Source organism: Mirounga leonina, unplaced genomic scaffold (genome assembly GCF_011800145.1).
Source record: "Mirounga leonina isolate KUSES-001 unplaced genomic scaffold, KU_Mleo_1.0 Mir_53, whole genome shotgun sequence".
In the NCBI taxonomy this organism is placed as follows: Eukaryota; Metazoa; Chordata; class Mammalia; order Carnivora; family Phocidae; genus Mirounga; species Mirounga leonina.
In genome coordinates, this window is record NW_023270807.1 from 3806634 (window position 1) to 3819837 (window position 13204).

Genomic DNA, 13204 nt, shown 5'->3' on the forward strand with positions numbered 1-13204 from the left:
AATCCTGGTTTGGCCACGTGTTAGCTGTTGACCATGGGCAAGTGGCCTAACCTTTGACATCTGTCTTCCAGCTGCAGTGTGATCGTAGGGACAGTTATGAGATTAAATGGAGCCCGTGTGGAGAGTGTCTTTGTGAGGAGTCCCTCCCACCCCCACCCGCTCTCTCCCCGTCCTGCCCTATATGATTGCTCCGCAGGATTAGCGGGTTGGGGTATCAGCCTCCCAAGGGCACTCACGTTCTTAAAAACACAACTGCCTGAGGGGGCCTTTCTTAACTGAAAAAGAGGGTCCCCCAGTGGAGTGATTCAGGTACAACGATGCCCTGGGTTGGGCAGGTTTGGAGGCAGGGAGGGCATTTCCTCCAAACTGTCTCAGGCTCTGGGCTCATGGGGTTCACTCAGGCCCAGAGAAAGGGGACCCCTGCCTATAAATGCCCCTCTCACACCCCTCCAGGGCCCCCCAGGTCTCTTAGAGCCAGCGAGGGACTCACCCTTGCCTGTGGTCCCTACAGGCTCTGTGAGGACAAGCTCTCAGAGGGTGGGGCCGAGTGTCATAGGGCACGCTGGGCAGGACTTAGGGTACCAGCTGGGGGGCGGGTGTGATGGGGAACCAGTTACCCACTTGGCAGCTTGGCCTGGGCTCAGCCCTCTGGCATCTGTCTTCAAGACTTAATGAAATCCAGGTGAAAGCAGTATTAATTGAGTGCCAGCCATGTGCCAGGCCCCAAGCTGGGGCTGTCACTGGGCATGTCTCATTCTGCAGTGACCTTACCTTACCAGGCAGGTATCCGCCTCCTCATTGTACAAAGAAGCCCAGAGAGGGCATGGGAGTTGCCAAAGATCACACAGCTACAGAGTGGGAGAAGAGAGAAGGCAGATGGCAGCCCTGGGTCGTCAGTCTCCCAATTCCTCCACCCCACCCCATCCCCTGCCATAATTCATCACCAAAGCATGGAGAGACAAAGTGCTGTGGGGGTTCAAGAAGGGAGAGGGTACATCTGGGAAAGGTTCCTGGAGGAGGCGGCAACCGGAGTTGTACCTTGTAGGGTATAAACCGATTTTTGTGGCCCAGGTGCCCAAGTCTCTTGGAGTGTTGCCTTAAAATGGAGAAGTGGGCCCCCCTGCTTCTGGGTCCCACCCCATACCTCATGTCTGGCTGTCCCCCTTCCGCAGGCAGGCGGACATCTGGCAGCTGTGGGGGAAGCTGCGACAGGAGGAGCCCCAGGTGGCAGGCAACCTGGAGGGCTTTCTGGCCAGGATGAGCAGCCGCCTGCAGGAGGCGCGGGCTGACAAGGAGGTTCTGGAGCTGACCCTGAGGAAGTGAGTGGGGCCGGGGTTGGGGGGGGGCGGCCACCTGGTGTCTGGCATGGAGTAGGTGCTCCTTACATTTTAGCTGAACGTGAGGGGAATTCCCTCAGTTCCAGAAGCCTGGAGCCCAGGGGTCCACGGCAGACCTGGGAGCCGGTGGGCGGAGCTGAGCTGGAAGAAGGGATGGCTTAGGGGACCTGTTGAAGAGGACAGAGACGGGCCTTGAGTGGGAGTGGGAATGGTCAGTGCGTCTCGGCGCAGGGCCACTGGGGCCCCCACCTCCGGGGGCATTGCTCATATAGATCACAAAGCATGCAGTGACCCCGGGGTGGGCGTGGACAGAGCCCTGCCCCGGGGTCTGGGTTTGGGGGTGGGGGATGGAGACAGCGAGAAGTGGGGACAGGGTGATGGGGCAATTGGGACCATGGGGTGGGGACACGAGAACCAATATCTTGGTGAGGGTTACGGGAGTCAGCATGATGGGATCAGGATGACCAATGTCAAGGGCATATGCATCAGGGGCTGTTGTTGGGATGACTGCTCTCAGGGTGACAGGGGTCAGTGACCACTGGCAGAGTGAGGTGAGCAGCAGGATGGACTCCAAACACAGGCCCAGACCACCCCTGCCAGCAGCAGGGTCCCCGGGCGCTCACCCGCTGCCCCCTCCCCTTCCAGGCGGGACTCCGACTACCACCGAGAGGTCCAGCAGCTCTATGAGGAGATGGAGCAGCAGATCCGCCGGGAGAAGCAGCAGCTGCAGGCCGAGGTGGCCTCCCCTGGCAGCCCGCCCTTGACCCCGGCCCTGGGCCCCTCTGCTGGCTGAGTAGTGGGTCCGGGCACTGGCCAGTGCGGGACAGCAGGAGGCCGCTGGGGGAAGGCCCTCTCACCCCCTGCCCGGCTGGCATTCCTCAGAGAGACGTGGGGGGAGCGCTGGGCCTCGGTCCCCTGCCCATCTCGGCCAGGTCTCGCTCTCTGGGCCTCCATCTTGGCGCCACATCTTGGCCTGAGTCAGGGAAGCTGTCCTGAGATCTGGCCTTGCAGGGGCATCCCGGACCCTGTGCCCCAGGCCTGGGTGGAGGTGGAGTGTGGGGAGGGCTGGTCCGGCCTTGCGGGGACTAAGTCAGCAGCTCAGGGGCTGAAACCTCTCTGCTCCCCAGAGCGACTCCCGGGACCTGGCCTTCAGCTCCCAGATGCAGGAGGTCTTGGAGGCCAAGGAGCGCGAATTTCAACAGCTGACGGAGGGCCAGAGGGAGGTGAGTAAGAACGCTTGCCTGGGAGCCCAATTTCTGAGAATTTGCACACTCTGACACCCATCTTCTGAGAATTCATGGGGGTGGTTGGGCCCCCTTTTCTGAGATGAGGCCAGGGAGTGCAGAGGGACTGCCGGGAAAATCCAGGTTCAAATCCCTGCTGGCCAGGATGAGCAGCCGCCTGCAGGAGGCGCGGGCTGACAAGGAGGTTCTGGAGCTGACCCTGAGGAAGTGAGTGGGGCCGGGGTTGGGGGGGGGCGGCCCCACCACTGTTGTCTGGCATACTTCATGCCAGACAGCTGTTAAAATGTAAGGAGCACATACTCCATGCCAGACATCCCCCAATTAAGAGCCATGCAAATCTGAGGCAATAACTTTGCTTGTCTTGGCCTAAGTTTCTCCATCTGTAAAATGGGACTAGCCACATCTATTGCATCTCCTAGGCTAGTTGGGTCAAATGAGGTAATGAAGGGGAAAGCACATTGAAACGGGAAGGCACTGGGCAAACATGAGGTCCCAGTGTCGGAGAGGCTTAGTGATAAGGTGGTGTTCATGTTCAACTCTTGTCTCCACTGTCAACTGAGTGACCTGGGGCAGGTTTTTAAGCCATCTGAGACTTGGTTTCCTCATCAGAGAATCAGAGATCAGAACCCTTGCCCTAGAAGGCTGCTGGGATGACTAGAGATACCATGTTTGAGGGCCTAGCGTGGTGCCTGGCACACAGTAGGTGCTTTACCCATCACAACTGTTACTGTCTCTGAATCTGACCTAGCTCCCTGCTGCCCCGACACCCCAGGTCTTGTAGCCCATAGTCACTGCCAGTTGGCTTTGTGGCTAAGTCTTTGGGTCTGAGACCCTGCGCCGCCATCTCTCCCTTTCTCAACTCCCAGACCACTGACCTTAGTTCCACCATGTGGTGGAACCAGGGCAACCAGCTTTCCTTCAGCACTGGACAAGGTTCCTGGAGACTTTTCCACCGTTGCCTCGCCTGGCTCCGTCACCTGGTCTCAGCTTTCCAACACGGGCTGATTTCCAGATGTCTCTGCAGCAGCTGCTCCTTGGAAATTGAGGCTGGTCCCATCAGCCAAGGGAGGAGATTGGCCTTTCCACATGGGGCCATTTCGTCCTGTCCCCTGTGGACATGAAGCCTCTCCCCCCGAGGTCATTCTTTCCCTCACCCGGCGATTATTTGTGGTGTGTCCTCTAGTGCCTGGCACTGTTCTCGGTCCTGAGGAACGTGATAGACACAAACCCCTGCCCACGGAGTTATAACCTTAGTCAGGAAGATGGATGATAAACAAAGTAAGCAAGTAAAATCTATAACATGCTGGAGAGTGAAGGTGCTAAGGAGAATGAAGGGAAGCAGGGCAGGGGGCTAGAGGGTTTTGACAGGGGAATCCAGGAAGGCCTCACTGAGTTGCTGACATTGGAGGAAAAGCCTGAAGGAGACGAGGAGTGGGCCATGTGGTACCTGGGGAAGGGCTGTCCGGGTGGAGAGAACAGTGAGTGCAAAGGCCCTGAGGCAGGTGTGTGCCGTGAAGGTTCCAGGAGCAGCGGGGAGACCCGTGGGCTGGAGCAGACCGAGGAAGGGGAGAGTAGTGGGAGAGGAGGGCAGAGACCTCATGAGGTGGGAGGGACTGAGCAGGGCACTGGATGCCACTGTGAGGGCTTCACCTTCCCTGCTGAGTGCTCACACCTCGTTCCATCCCCGAGTCCTGTGCCTTGCTGTTGGCTCTGGAGCTCCCCGTGGACCAGATGGGGTTCAGAGACGAGCAACCAGGGCAGCGCTCTGGGCAGAGGAGGGTGTGATCCCGTCTACATGTTGGGCCCTTGTGGTTCTGGCAGTTTGTGTGTCTTACCCAGTTCCTTCAATTCCAACGTCTCTCCCAGATGGGAGGTAACGGAGCTAATTAGGTCAACAAGGGGTAACCCCCCGCCCAATTCTTTGTTGAAGCTGGGTCTCCAGGAGCCTGGAGTCGAGGCCCCATGGTGGCCTGCGGAGGCTGGTTGTTGCCCTGGAGGACACCCGGGCTTCCCTCCTCCTCACATTTCCACCTCCCGCAGCTGGAGGCCCAGCTGCACCACCTCAGCGGCACCCACCAGGAGGCCAACTCAGAGAACCAGCAGCTTCGGGAGACGGAGCGTGACCTGGCTGGGCGGCTGGAGGAGGCGCAGGGGCAGCTGCAGGCGACCAGGGGGCGTCTGAGCGCCGCCAGGGGCCACGCGTCCTGGCAGGTAGAGGAGGAACCCAGGCAAGTAGCTGCCGCCCCTGGGCCAAGGTGGGGAGCAGGGCTTCCCGAAAACAGGGGAGGGAGGCTCTGAGTTCTCTGAGGCCCTGGTCAGCACGCAGAACACGCCCAGAGTTTCCCTCCTTAAACTTCACAACAATCCTGCCAGGCCGACATGCTCAGGCCCACTTCTCAGACCAGGGAACTAAGGCACAGAGAGGGGGGAAAGTCATGTGCCCAATCCCACAACTGGGATTCAAACACACACACACACACACGCGCGCACACACACACACAGTCTAGCGTAGTAACGGATCCCAGGCAGACACTCACTCTACCTGTTACAGCTCATAGGAGTGGGATGGACCAGAAAGGTCAGGGAAGGCTTCCTGGAGGAGGTGAGGGTTCACATAGGCCCTGAAAGATGGGCAGGATTGGATGAAGGGGAGGAATGGGGGTGCATGCAGGGTGAGAAGGACTGCCTGAGCAGAGACTGGGGAAAGGGGTCAACTGTGAGGTGTTACCGATTGGGAGAGATTCCTCTGACCTTAGCTTCCTAAACCCTTCCTAGTGTCCCCAGAGCAGGTGACGAGAAGGCTCTAGACGTCCAGGCAGTCTCCTCTGAGGAGGCTACCCTGCCCCGACTGTTTGGGGAGGAGGATGACTGGGACCAGCTCCTAAGCGACTTCAACACCTCCTCGCGCAGAGCCCTGCAGCTCTCCTGGAGCCCACCTCCAACCCCAGGCCCCCAGACACCCCAAGTAGTCAGGCCGATCTCCATCTCAGAGCCACATGCTTTGCTGCTTGGTCAGGAGGCACCTTCAGATCTGGCCGGGGCCCCAAGGAGCCCCACTGGGGCGCCCTCCGGGGCCAAGGAAGGGAAAGGAGTGGGCCCGGACGAGCAGGACGGCAGACCAGAGCAGCCTGTCCAGCCTCCCAGCCTGGAACCTAAGGTGGAGTCAGGGCCTGGCCCCGAGGCCCTCTCCCACTGGAGTTTCCCAGGGGCCCCAACTGAGGAGTCAGGGAGCCTGGTGTCAGCTGCCCTCAAAATGCTTGTTCCTTTGGAGGATGCACCCCCTCCCCAGGTGATCTCCCCCCCTCCCCAGGCCCCAGCTGGGCCCAGTGAAGCGCTCCAGTCCTCACAACCAGATGACAAGAGCCCCGAGCCTGGGCCTGTCCCAGACAAGCGGCCCAGGCAGAGCGAGGCCCTCTATCAGGACCTGCACGTCCCTGGGCCTGAGCCAGGACTGGGGTCCCCAGGAGCCCGAGCCCTCACACTAGGGCCGGCTGGGCCCTCCCAGGATCTGGAGCCTGTGGGTCAGCCTCCCACAGAGGGATTGGAGCAGGGCCAGCTGGGCCCGGGTGTGCAGGAGGGCCCTCCTGGGGGGCCAAGAGAAGCTCATGGCCAGGTCCTTGGGCCAGATGGGCTGCCTGCCCTTTCCCACGAGCATCTGGAAGAAGAGCCCAGGGTGGAGGAAAGGAAACAGGTAGGCCAAGGAGGGCAAGACCTCAGTTCAGAGCAGTCAAGTGAGGCTCATGGCCTGAAAGCTGGGCATTCAGAACTCCCCCAGCGAGATCATCTGCCTGCTCCTCTCCCGTGTGACACATCACGGGCTGAGGCTGAAGCAGAAGCTCCTAGCACACGGCCACCTCCCCTGGGCTCTAGCCAGGAGGGTGCTCAGCCTGGGGGTGGAGCAGGGCCCCAGGAGCACACGCAGAGCCCCCCCACCATGGTTGAGCTGGAATCCCAACCCACGGCCTCACCTACTACTGCTCGTGCAGAAGAACAAGGCTCCCTTCAATCCAGGGAGCCCATGGCAGATCACAGGCCTCTAGCCCCAGGGACTGACTCCAGGGAGGCTGCGCCGACCTCATCCCCAGGGTCCCCCACCGCCAGCGAGCCTCCCGCCGACCCTGATTACCTCTTCCATGTCATCTTCCTGGGAGACTCAAACGTGGGCAAAACCTCCTTCCTGCACCTACTGCACCAGAACTCCTTCGCCACCGGGCTGACAGCTACCGTGGGTAAGGGCCCACCTGGGGAGCGAGGTTGCGGAGGCGGGAGAGACCCAGGGCCTGGTGCCCAGGAGCCGGAGGGGGGCCGCAGAGAGCCATCTCCCGGGGAAGCTGCAGGTTCTGTCCTGGCCACAGCCCCTGCATTAGACTTTATTTTATATGGGCATAATCTTACTATTTTACTAATTATCTCTAATTATAAGTAATTTGCTTTGCTGCATTGATCTGATTAGCTTATAATGCGCCACATCAACAAAGCACCCTGCAATTTAGGTGCCAGAGCTGGTTGCTAGTGAAAACAAGCAAGTCTCCACCCACATGGCTTGTGGGCAGGCCACTGCAGGGTCCACGCTGGCTGCCTTTGTTCACGATTAGCCCCGGCCCCGGCAGCCAAGCTCTGGCAGGAAGTTGCCTTGGGCAAGTTGAGTATTTTACACAGAATGTATTTCTAGAGTACGGTCAGTTAGGAACTCAGATCCTGAGTTCAAATCCCATCTCTGCCACTGATGAGCAGGATGAACTTGGGCAGGTTATTCAACCCCTCTGAGCTCCCAACCCCTCATCTGCATAACGGGGACAAGAGTACCGACTTCCTAGAATAGTTGTGAGGATGAGTCAGTTACTACATGTCAAGCCCTTAGACTATCTGGCATGTGGCAAGGGCTCAATAAATATTATTTTTGTTGCTATTATTATAAGTAAATATTTGATTGTATCTAATGCAGTGGCCCCCCCAAATAAGATGTTCCCAAACACAAAGACTCCCCTACCTACAAACTTTGGGATCTGTGACCATTTGGCATTGTATAGAGCCACAGAAATGCAAGCTCAGGAATGAAGAGGGGGCCCACTTAGGCACAGAGATGGGGGGGAGTCCACGTGTTTGTGTCGTCAAAGTGCATGCCGACTGGGGACCAGCGCCAGACCAGTGGGTAGACGATAGTCTTCATACAACAGTAGCTCCAGGATGGGTTCTCAGATTTTTCTCTAAGAGTCCTCACCGGGGGAACCACTTAAAAATTCAGTGTCCTGGGGAACCGAGAACCCATAGCAGGCCTGGTCTGCTGTTGGGCAGGGTCACAGGGTCTGCAAGGCCTGAATCACCTAAGGTCCTGGTTACTGACCACCTACGGTGAGCCAAAGCATCTTCCAAGCCTCCTTCCTTACAAAGCCCTCCCTATCTAACTGACCTGCCCCCATTATTATGTGATAAGAAGGTTCCACAGAATTCAATCAGCAAAAACACAGGTTGCGTAACTGTGAAAAGACAGGACAAGCCTGCACGCACTGCTGGGAGCGTCCGGGATCCAGCGGGGAGAGCCACGTCGGCCCGGCGCCAGCTGCGGTTTGGCGCCCCCTGGCGGCGGTCATCCACCGGGCTTCACTATCAATGGGGCCGATTCTGGCTTCCTGGGTCGAGAACATTGCTGCGCTCTCGGCCTCACCTCCTCCATTCCCACCCCCTCTCTCAGAAGATAAGAACTCTAGCCTGCGGGCATTCGAGAACAGGACTGGGTGGAGGACCAGAGCCAGAGCCAACGGAGTTTTAGCTGAATGTGCATTTTTGGCCAGGCTTTTGCATATCCCCATTTTACAGATGAGGGAAACAGATCAGTGAGGCCCTGCTTAAGGGTCCTGCCCTTGCTGGGGCCCGAAGTTCAGACCCACGGTCTCCTGCCTTCAGGGCACATGGCTCACCCCAGAAGTTTTAGCTTGTGCTGGGTTCAGCTTGACTCTCTCCCTGGGGCTGCTCCTGTTAAGTAGCAGATTCCTTGGGGAGGAGATGACCGTTATATTCTTAGCGATTTGTGTGGGTAAGTTATAACATGTTTGGGGGACGGTATGGGGGGCCACGTGGGTGGATTGAGGAGGGGGTGGGTAGGGAGGAGGAATGATGGGCTTTAATGGCGGAGTTAGGAAAGGCGAGACATACTTGTTAGAGTCGTTCATAGACTACACGGTGGGGATTTAAGCCGAGGCTGGGCATTATCACTGGTGGGGGGGGCGGGGGGCGGTCAGATAATCTCAGAGGTTCCTGCAGACCCTGGGCTTCCTAAGACGTTCAGGAAAGAGGGCAATAAGGGGAGCGGATGCTACAGACGAACTTCTGCTTTGCCATTTTGCTGAGTCAGGCCCCCCAGGCTGCCACTTCCTGCGGAGAGCATGGTGGGTGGGGTGGGGGTGGGGGGGCAAGGTTGCAACCACTGCTGGGGCAGCAGCAGATGGAAAAGTCTCTACCAGCTCAGGGCTGGTATGAGGAGGCACCCCTTCTCCCCCCGCCCCCCCCCCAGCTGGTCTGGGGCCTGTGGTGGGCTCTGCATCCTCGGGGCTTCCTTAGGAAAGGGAGTGGGGATGGAGAAGAAGTCCCTCTCATCACTCCTTACTCTGCTGGAATTCCTTGGGGGTTGTCAGGAAGGTGCACCCCCAAAGCTTCTAAACCCTTCTGGGATTTCACTATTACCTTCATATTTTCAGGGACAGGAAGGGTCTGGAGGCATGACCACAGCGAGGTGGGGGGCTGTGAACTTTGAAGGGCTGTGCCTCGGGGAGATGAGAATAATGATGAAAATGATCGCCTCCCAAGCACCCCTGGGCCAAACCTCAAACATGAGTCATTCAGTCCTCCCAACCACCTTGCAGTGTAGCCCTTTTTATTTTATTATTGTTATTTTTTCTTACAGATAGTTTTAAAATTTATTTATTTTCAAATAAGCTCTACATCCCATGTGGGGCTTCAATTCACGACCCTGAGATCAAGAGTTGCATGCTCAACGTGCCCCAATGTGGGTCTTTTTAAATTGTCACCTTGCAAAGGAGAAAGGGAGGCTCAGAGAGGTAAAGTGACTTGCCTGAGGTCACACAGCCGTTACAGCGGCAGAGGGTGGACAGCTCCCAGCGCAATCAGTCATCCCCGAAGCCAGCACTCCCCCCACCTTCCTGCCTGTTTCTACCCTGCTGTCTGGTTGAAGGGGGAAGAGCCATGCCATAATCAGGAATGAAACAGGGAGTATTATAAAAATAAAATAGTGACCCTGGTTCTCCTGAGTGACCTGAGGAATAACGATTGCTGTACAGTTGGGAAGACAGCTATATTCACAGAGGTCAAAACAATGCAAGGTGCCTTGAATCGGCACTGAGCATGAGGGTGTGGGAGTGCAGCGGGGACCGTGAACCCCACGGGCTAGGTGGTCAGGAAAGGCCTGTTGGAGGATGTGGGCCCTTGTGTGTGGATGGGATTTGGAGAGCCGAGGGGAAGGAAGCCCAGCAGCCAGAGGGGCTGGTGTCGGGGACAGGTATATCCTGGGCACAGGTTTGGGCTGGAAGTCCTGGTTGGTAACTTAGAAGCAGGCCTGACCCAGCTCTGTGTGTCCTAGGAGTGGATTTTCGGGTCAAAACTCTGCTGGTGGACAACAAATGCTTCCTGCTGCAACTCTGGGACACGGCTGGCCAGGAGAGGTGACGGGCACTGTCCCCGTTCGTGGTATCAGGGTCCCGGGGGGTAAGCCTGAGGCGCAGAGGGATGGAGGGCAGCCCTGACCTTGAAGACTCCACATAGGCAAGAGGCAACCAAGGGCCAAAAAGGCATCCAACCCCCTAAGGACTGAGGAGTTCGGGGAGGCAGAGAGGAGCCAGGCTCCAGCCAGCTGACTGAGGGGGCAGCAGAGCCGGGGGCCCCTTGGCCTAGCATCCCAACGTGGCCCCCAGGGGACAGCTGCCTGATCTCCTGTCCTTCTGAAAACGCCGGCCCGCCACTCTCCAGGTAGGCAGTAGCGATCGAAATCTAAAGGGCACCTCTTCTTTGACCGAGCGGCCCCACTCCCAGAAATTCGTTCTGCTGATAAACTCATCCCTGACTGTAATAACGGCTTATGTCCACAGCAGCATGGTTCATATGGAGAAGCACCGGGAACGGTCTGACCAGGAGGCCAGGTGGCCCAGTCAGTCAAAGCCTAACTGCACAATCCGTAGAATATTATGAAGTCACAAAAAAAGACTGTGGACTCTATGCACCAATGGGGAAACATCTCCAAGACGTTTTGTTGTTTTTTTTTCTTTTTTTTTTTTTAAGATTTTATTTATTTATTTGAGAGAGAGAGAATGAGAGACAGAGAGCATGAGAGGGAGGAGGGTCAGAGGGAGAAGCAGACTCCCTGCCGAGCAGGGAGCCCGATGAGGGACTCGATCCCGGGACTCCAGGATCATGACCTGAGCCGAAGGCAGTCGCTTAACCAACTGAGCCACCCAGGCGCCCTTGTTTTTATTTTCTAAAAGATTTTATTTATTTATTTATTTATTTATTTGTTTGAAAGAGAGAGCATGAGCGGGGAGGGGCAGAGGGAGTGGGAAAGGGAGAAGCAGGCTCCCCACTGAGCGGGGAGCCCGATGTGGGGCTCGATCCCAGGACCCCGGGATCATGACCTGAGCCGAAGGCAGACGCTTAACCGACTGAGCCACCCAGATGACCCCAAGACATTTTATTAACTGGGAAAGGGGGAGGGGCACGATAGAGTTTTCACTGGGTACTCTTTGGTACCTTTTGAAGCTCAAGCCATGAGAACTGTTACGTATTCAACAATCATACTGCTGTATGCACACTCTCTGTAGGAAGCAATTGAGGCAGGAAAAGATAATTCTCCCACTCTGTGCATGAAGTAGCTGAGGCCCGGAGAGGCCAGGGCGAGGGGTCCACCCACCAGGCCCAGCCTCACGCAGACTGTCTGGGCAGGTACCACAGCATGACGCGGCAGCTGCTCCGCAAGGCTGACGGAGTGGTACTCATGTACGACATCACCTCCCAGGAGAGCTTCGCCCACGTGCGCTACTGGCTGGACTGTCTCCGGGTAAGCGGCCATCGTAGCCACCTGCAGATGGCTACTGGGGTTGGCCCCGGTCTGTGGAGTCAAGAGGGAACTTGTATCCTGTCCATGCCCCCTTTTTTCCCAGGATTACAAATGACATGACAGACATGTGGGTGATGTGACCCACTGAGGGCATGTGGCTGGATGAGCTGGGAGCATAGTCATAGGAAGAAACCACAACCACATAGTACAGCCTCCAAAACAAACTACTTCCTTTATCCTCCGAACATTTCTTTCCTGTATACAGCAGCTAGGTGATGTCTTCTTAACGCCTGGGGATAATGCAAGTCTCGTACCATTCTAGGTGACAATTCCTCGGTCCACACATCTCTAGTTCTTTCCCCCATGTACTTAATTGAGACATATATACTGAAATTCTGCAGTATGTGTTAGTGCACAGCAGAGGGGTATGAAGAAAGACATGTTGGCTTCTCTCTGGAAGCTTCTAGTCTGGTTGAAGAGAAGCAAAAGCAGTGAGATAAGGTAATATATGAAGGAGGCTGGGCTCTGAGTCTGACAGGACCTAGGTTTGAATCCCACCTACCCTGCCCCAACTCTGTCATCTTGGACAAGTGACTTAACTTCTCTGAACTTCAATTTTCCAACTTCTCTCATAGTTATTAGGATTAACTGATCAAATTGCCTTCAGAACAACACTGGGTATATAGTTAGCACTCAGTAAACAGAAGCTAGTCGTCGTCATCGTCGTCGTCGTCATGAAACAATTAGGAAATGAGCCAAGCCAGCCTGTGTAATCAAGCGCTGGGCTGTTCAGCACAGGCGAGAAGAGAGGAGCATGGGCGGGAACAATCCTGGAAGGCTTCCTGGGGGAGGCAGGTTTGAGGCTGGCCTTGGAAAATGGGTGACATGTTTGCAGGCAGAAAGGAAGGGCAGACTCACTGTAGATTGAAGGGAAGATGTCATGGGTGGGGGAAGGGTGTGGAGTGAGTGTGACATGGAAAGGCGGCGGAGGGGGTGTGTACCCTGTCAGCTTCCTGGAGGGCAAGGCCAAATCCAGCCAGGGCCTGGCACAGCAGAGCAGGACCTCAACATGTGTGGCTGAGGGCATGTGTTCAATACGCAGGAATCAGGGCCCGACGGGGTGGTCATCCTTCTCCTGGGAAACAAGATGGACTGTGAGGAGGAGCGGCAGGTGCCCATCGAGGCTGGGCAGCGACTGGCCCAGGTGAGCACCTGGACATCAACCCCCACCCAGCCTGGACTGGACAGACCCCTCCCTGGAGGGTAGTGAACAGGTCCCCCTGGCCTGGGCAACTGAGAAGGACCCACTGCCCGTTCCTGCCCCTGCCCTGCCAAAGGCCGGGTCAGAGTGGACAGCAGCCTGGCCACCTCCGCCTCCCACCCACCCTGTTCTTAGGCCCAAACATAAGGCTGTCTCGGCGGGCATGACACTGACCCTCACGTTGAATTAGCAGATCCCCACACAACATTCTGACCTGTATAAAAATATCTTCAGAGTAAAAAAAAAAAAAAGTTTTAAAAGCTTCACTTAAAATTCCCAATCAAATCTGAATTTTCTCTCC

At 56.7% G+C, this 13204-nt stretch overlaps 1 protein-coding gene across 2 annotated transcripts in view; it reads left to right on the forward strand.

The window, feature by feature from the left end:
• The window catches only part of RAB44 (RAB44, member RAS oncogene family), a 34695-nt gene that overhangs the window by 17632 nt on the left and 3859 nt on the right, over positions 1-13204 (forward strand). For both annotated transcript variants that reach the window (XM_034991161.1, XM_034991162.1), the window contains exons 5-12: positions 1173-1319; positions 1983-2073; positions 2465-2560; positions 4622-4809; positions 5357-6810; positions 10176-10257; positions 11528-11642; positions 12745-12846. In XM_034991161.1, the coding sequence (XP_034847052.1) occupies positions 1173-1319; positions 1983-2073; positions 2465-2560; positions 4622-4809; positions 5357-6810; positions 10176-10257; positions 11528-11642; positions 12745-12846 (2275 nt within the window). The remainder of the gene's footprint in view (positions 1-1172; positions 1320-1982; positions 2074-2464; positions 2561-4621; positions 4810-5356; positions 6811-10175; positions 10258-11527; positions 11643-12744; positions 12847-13204) is intronic.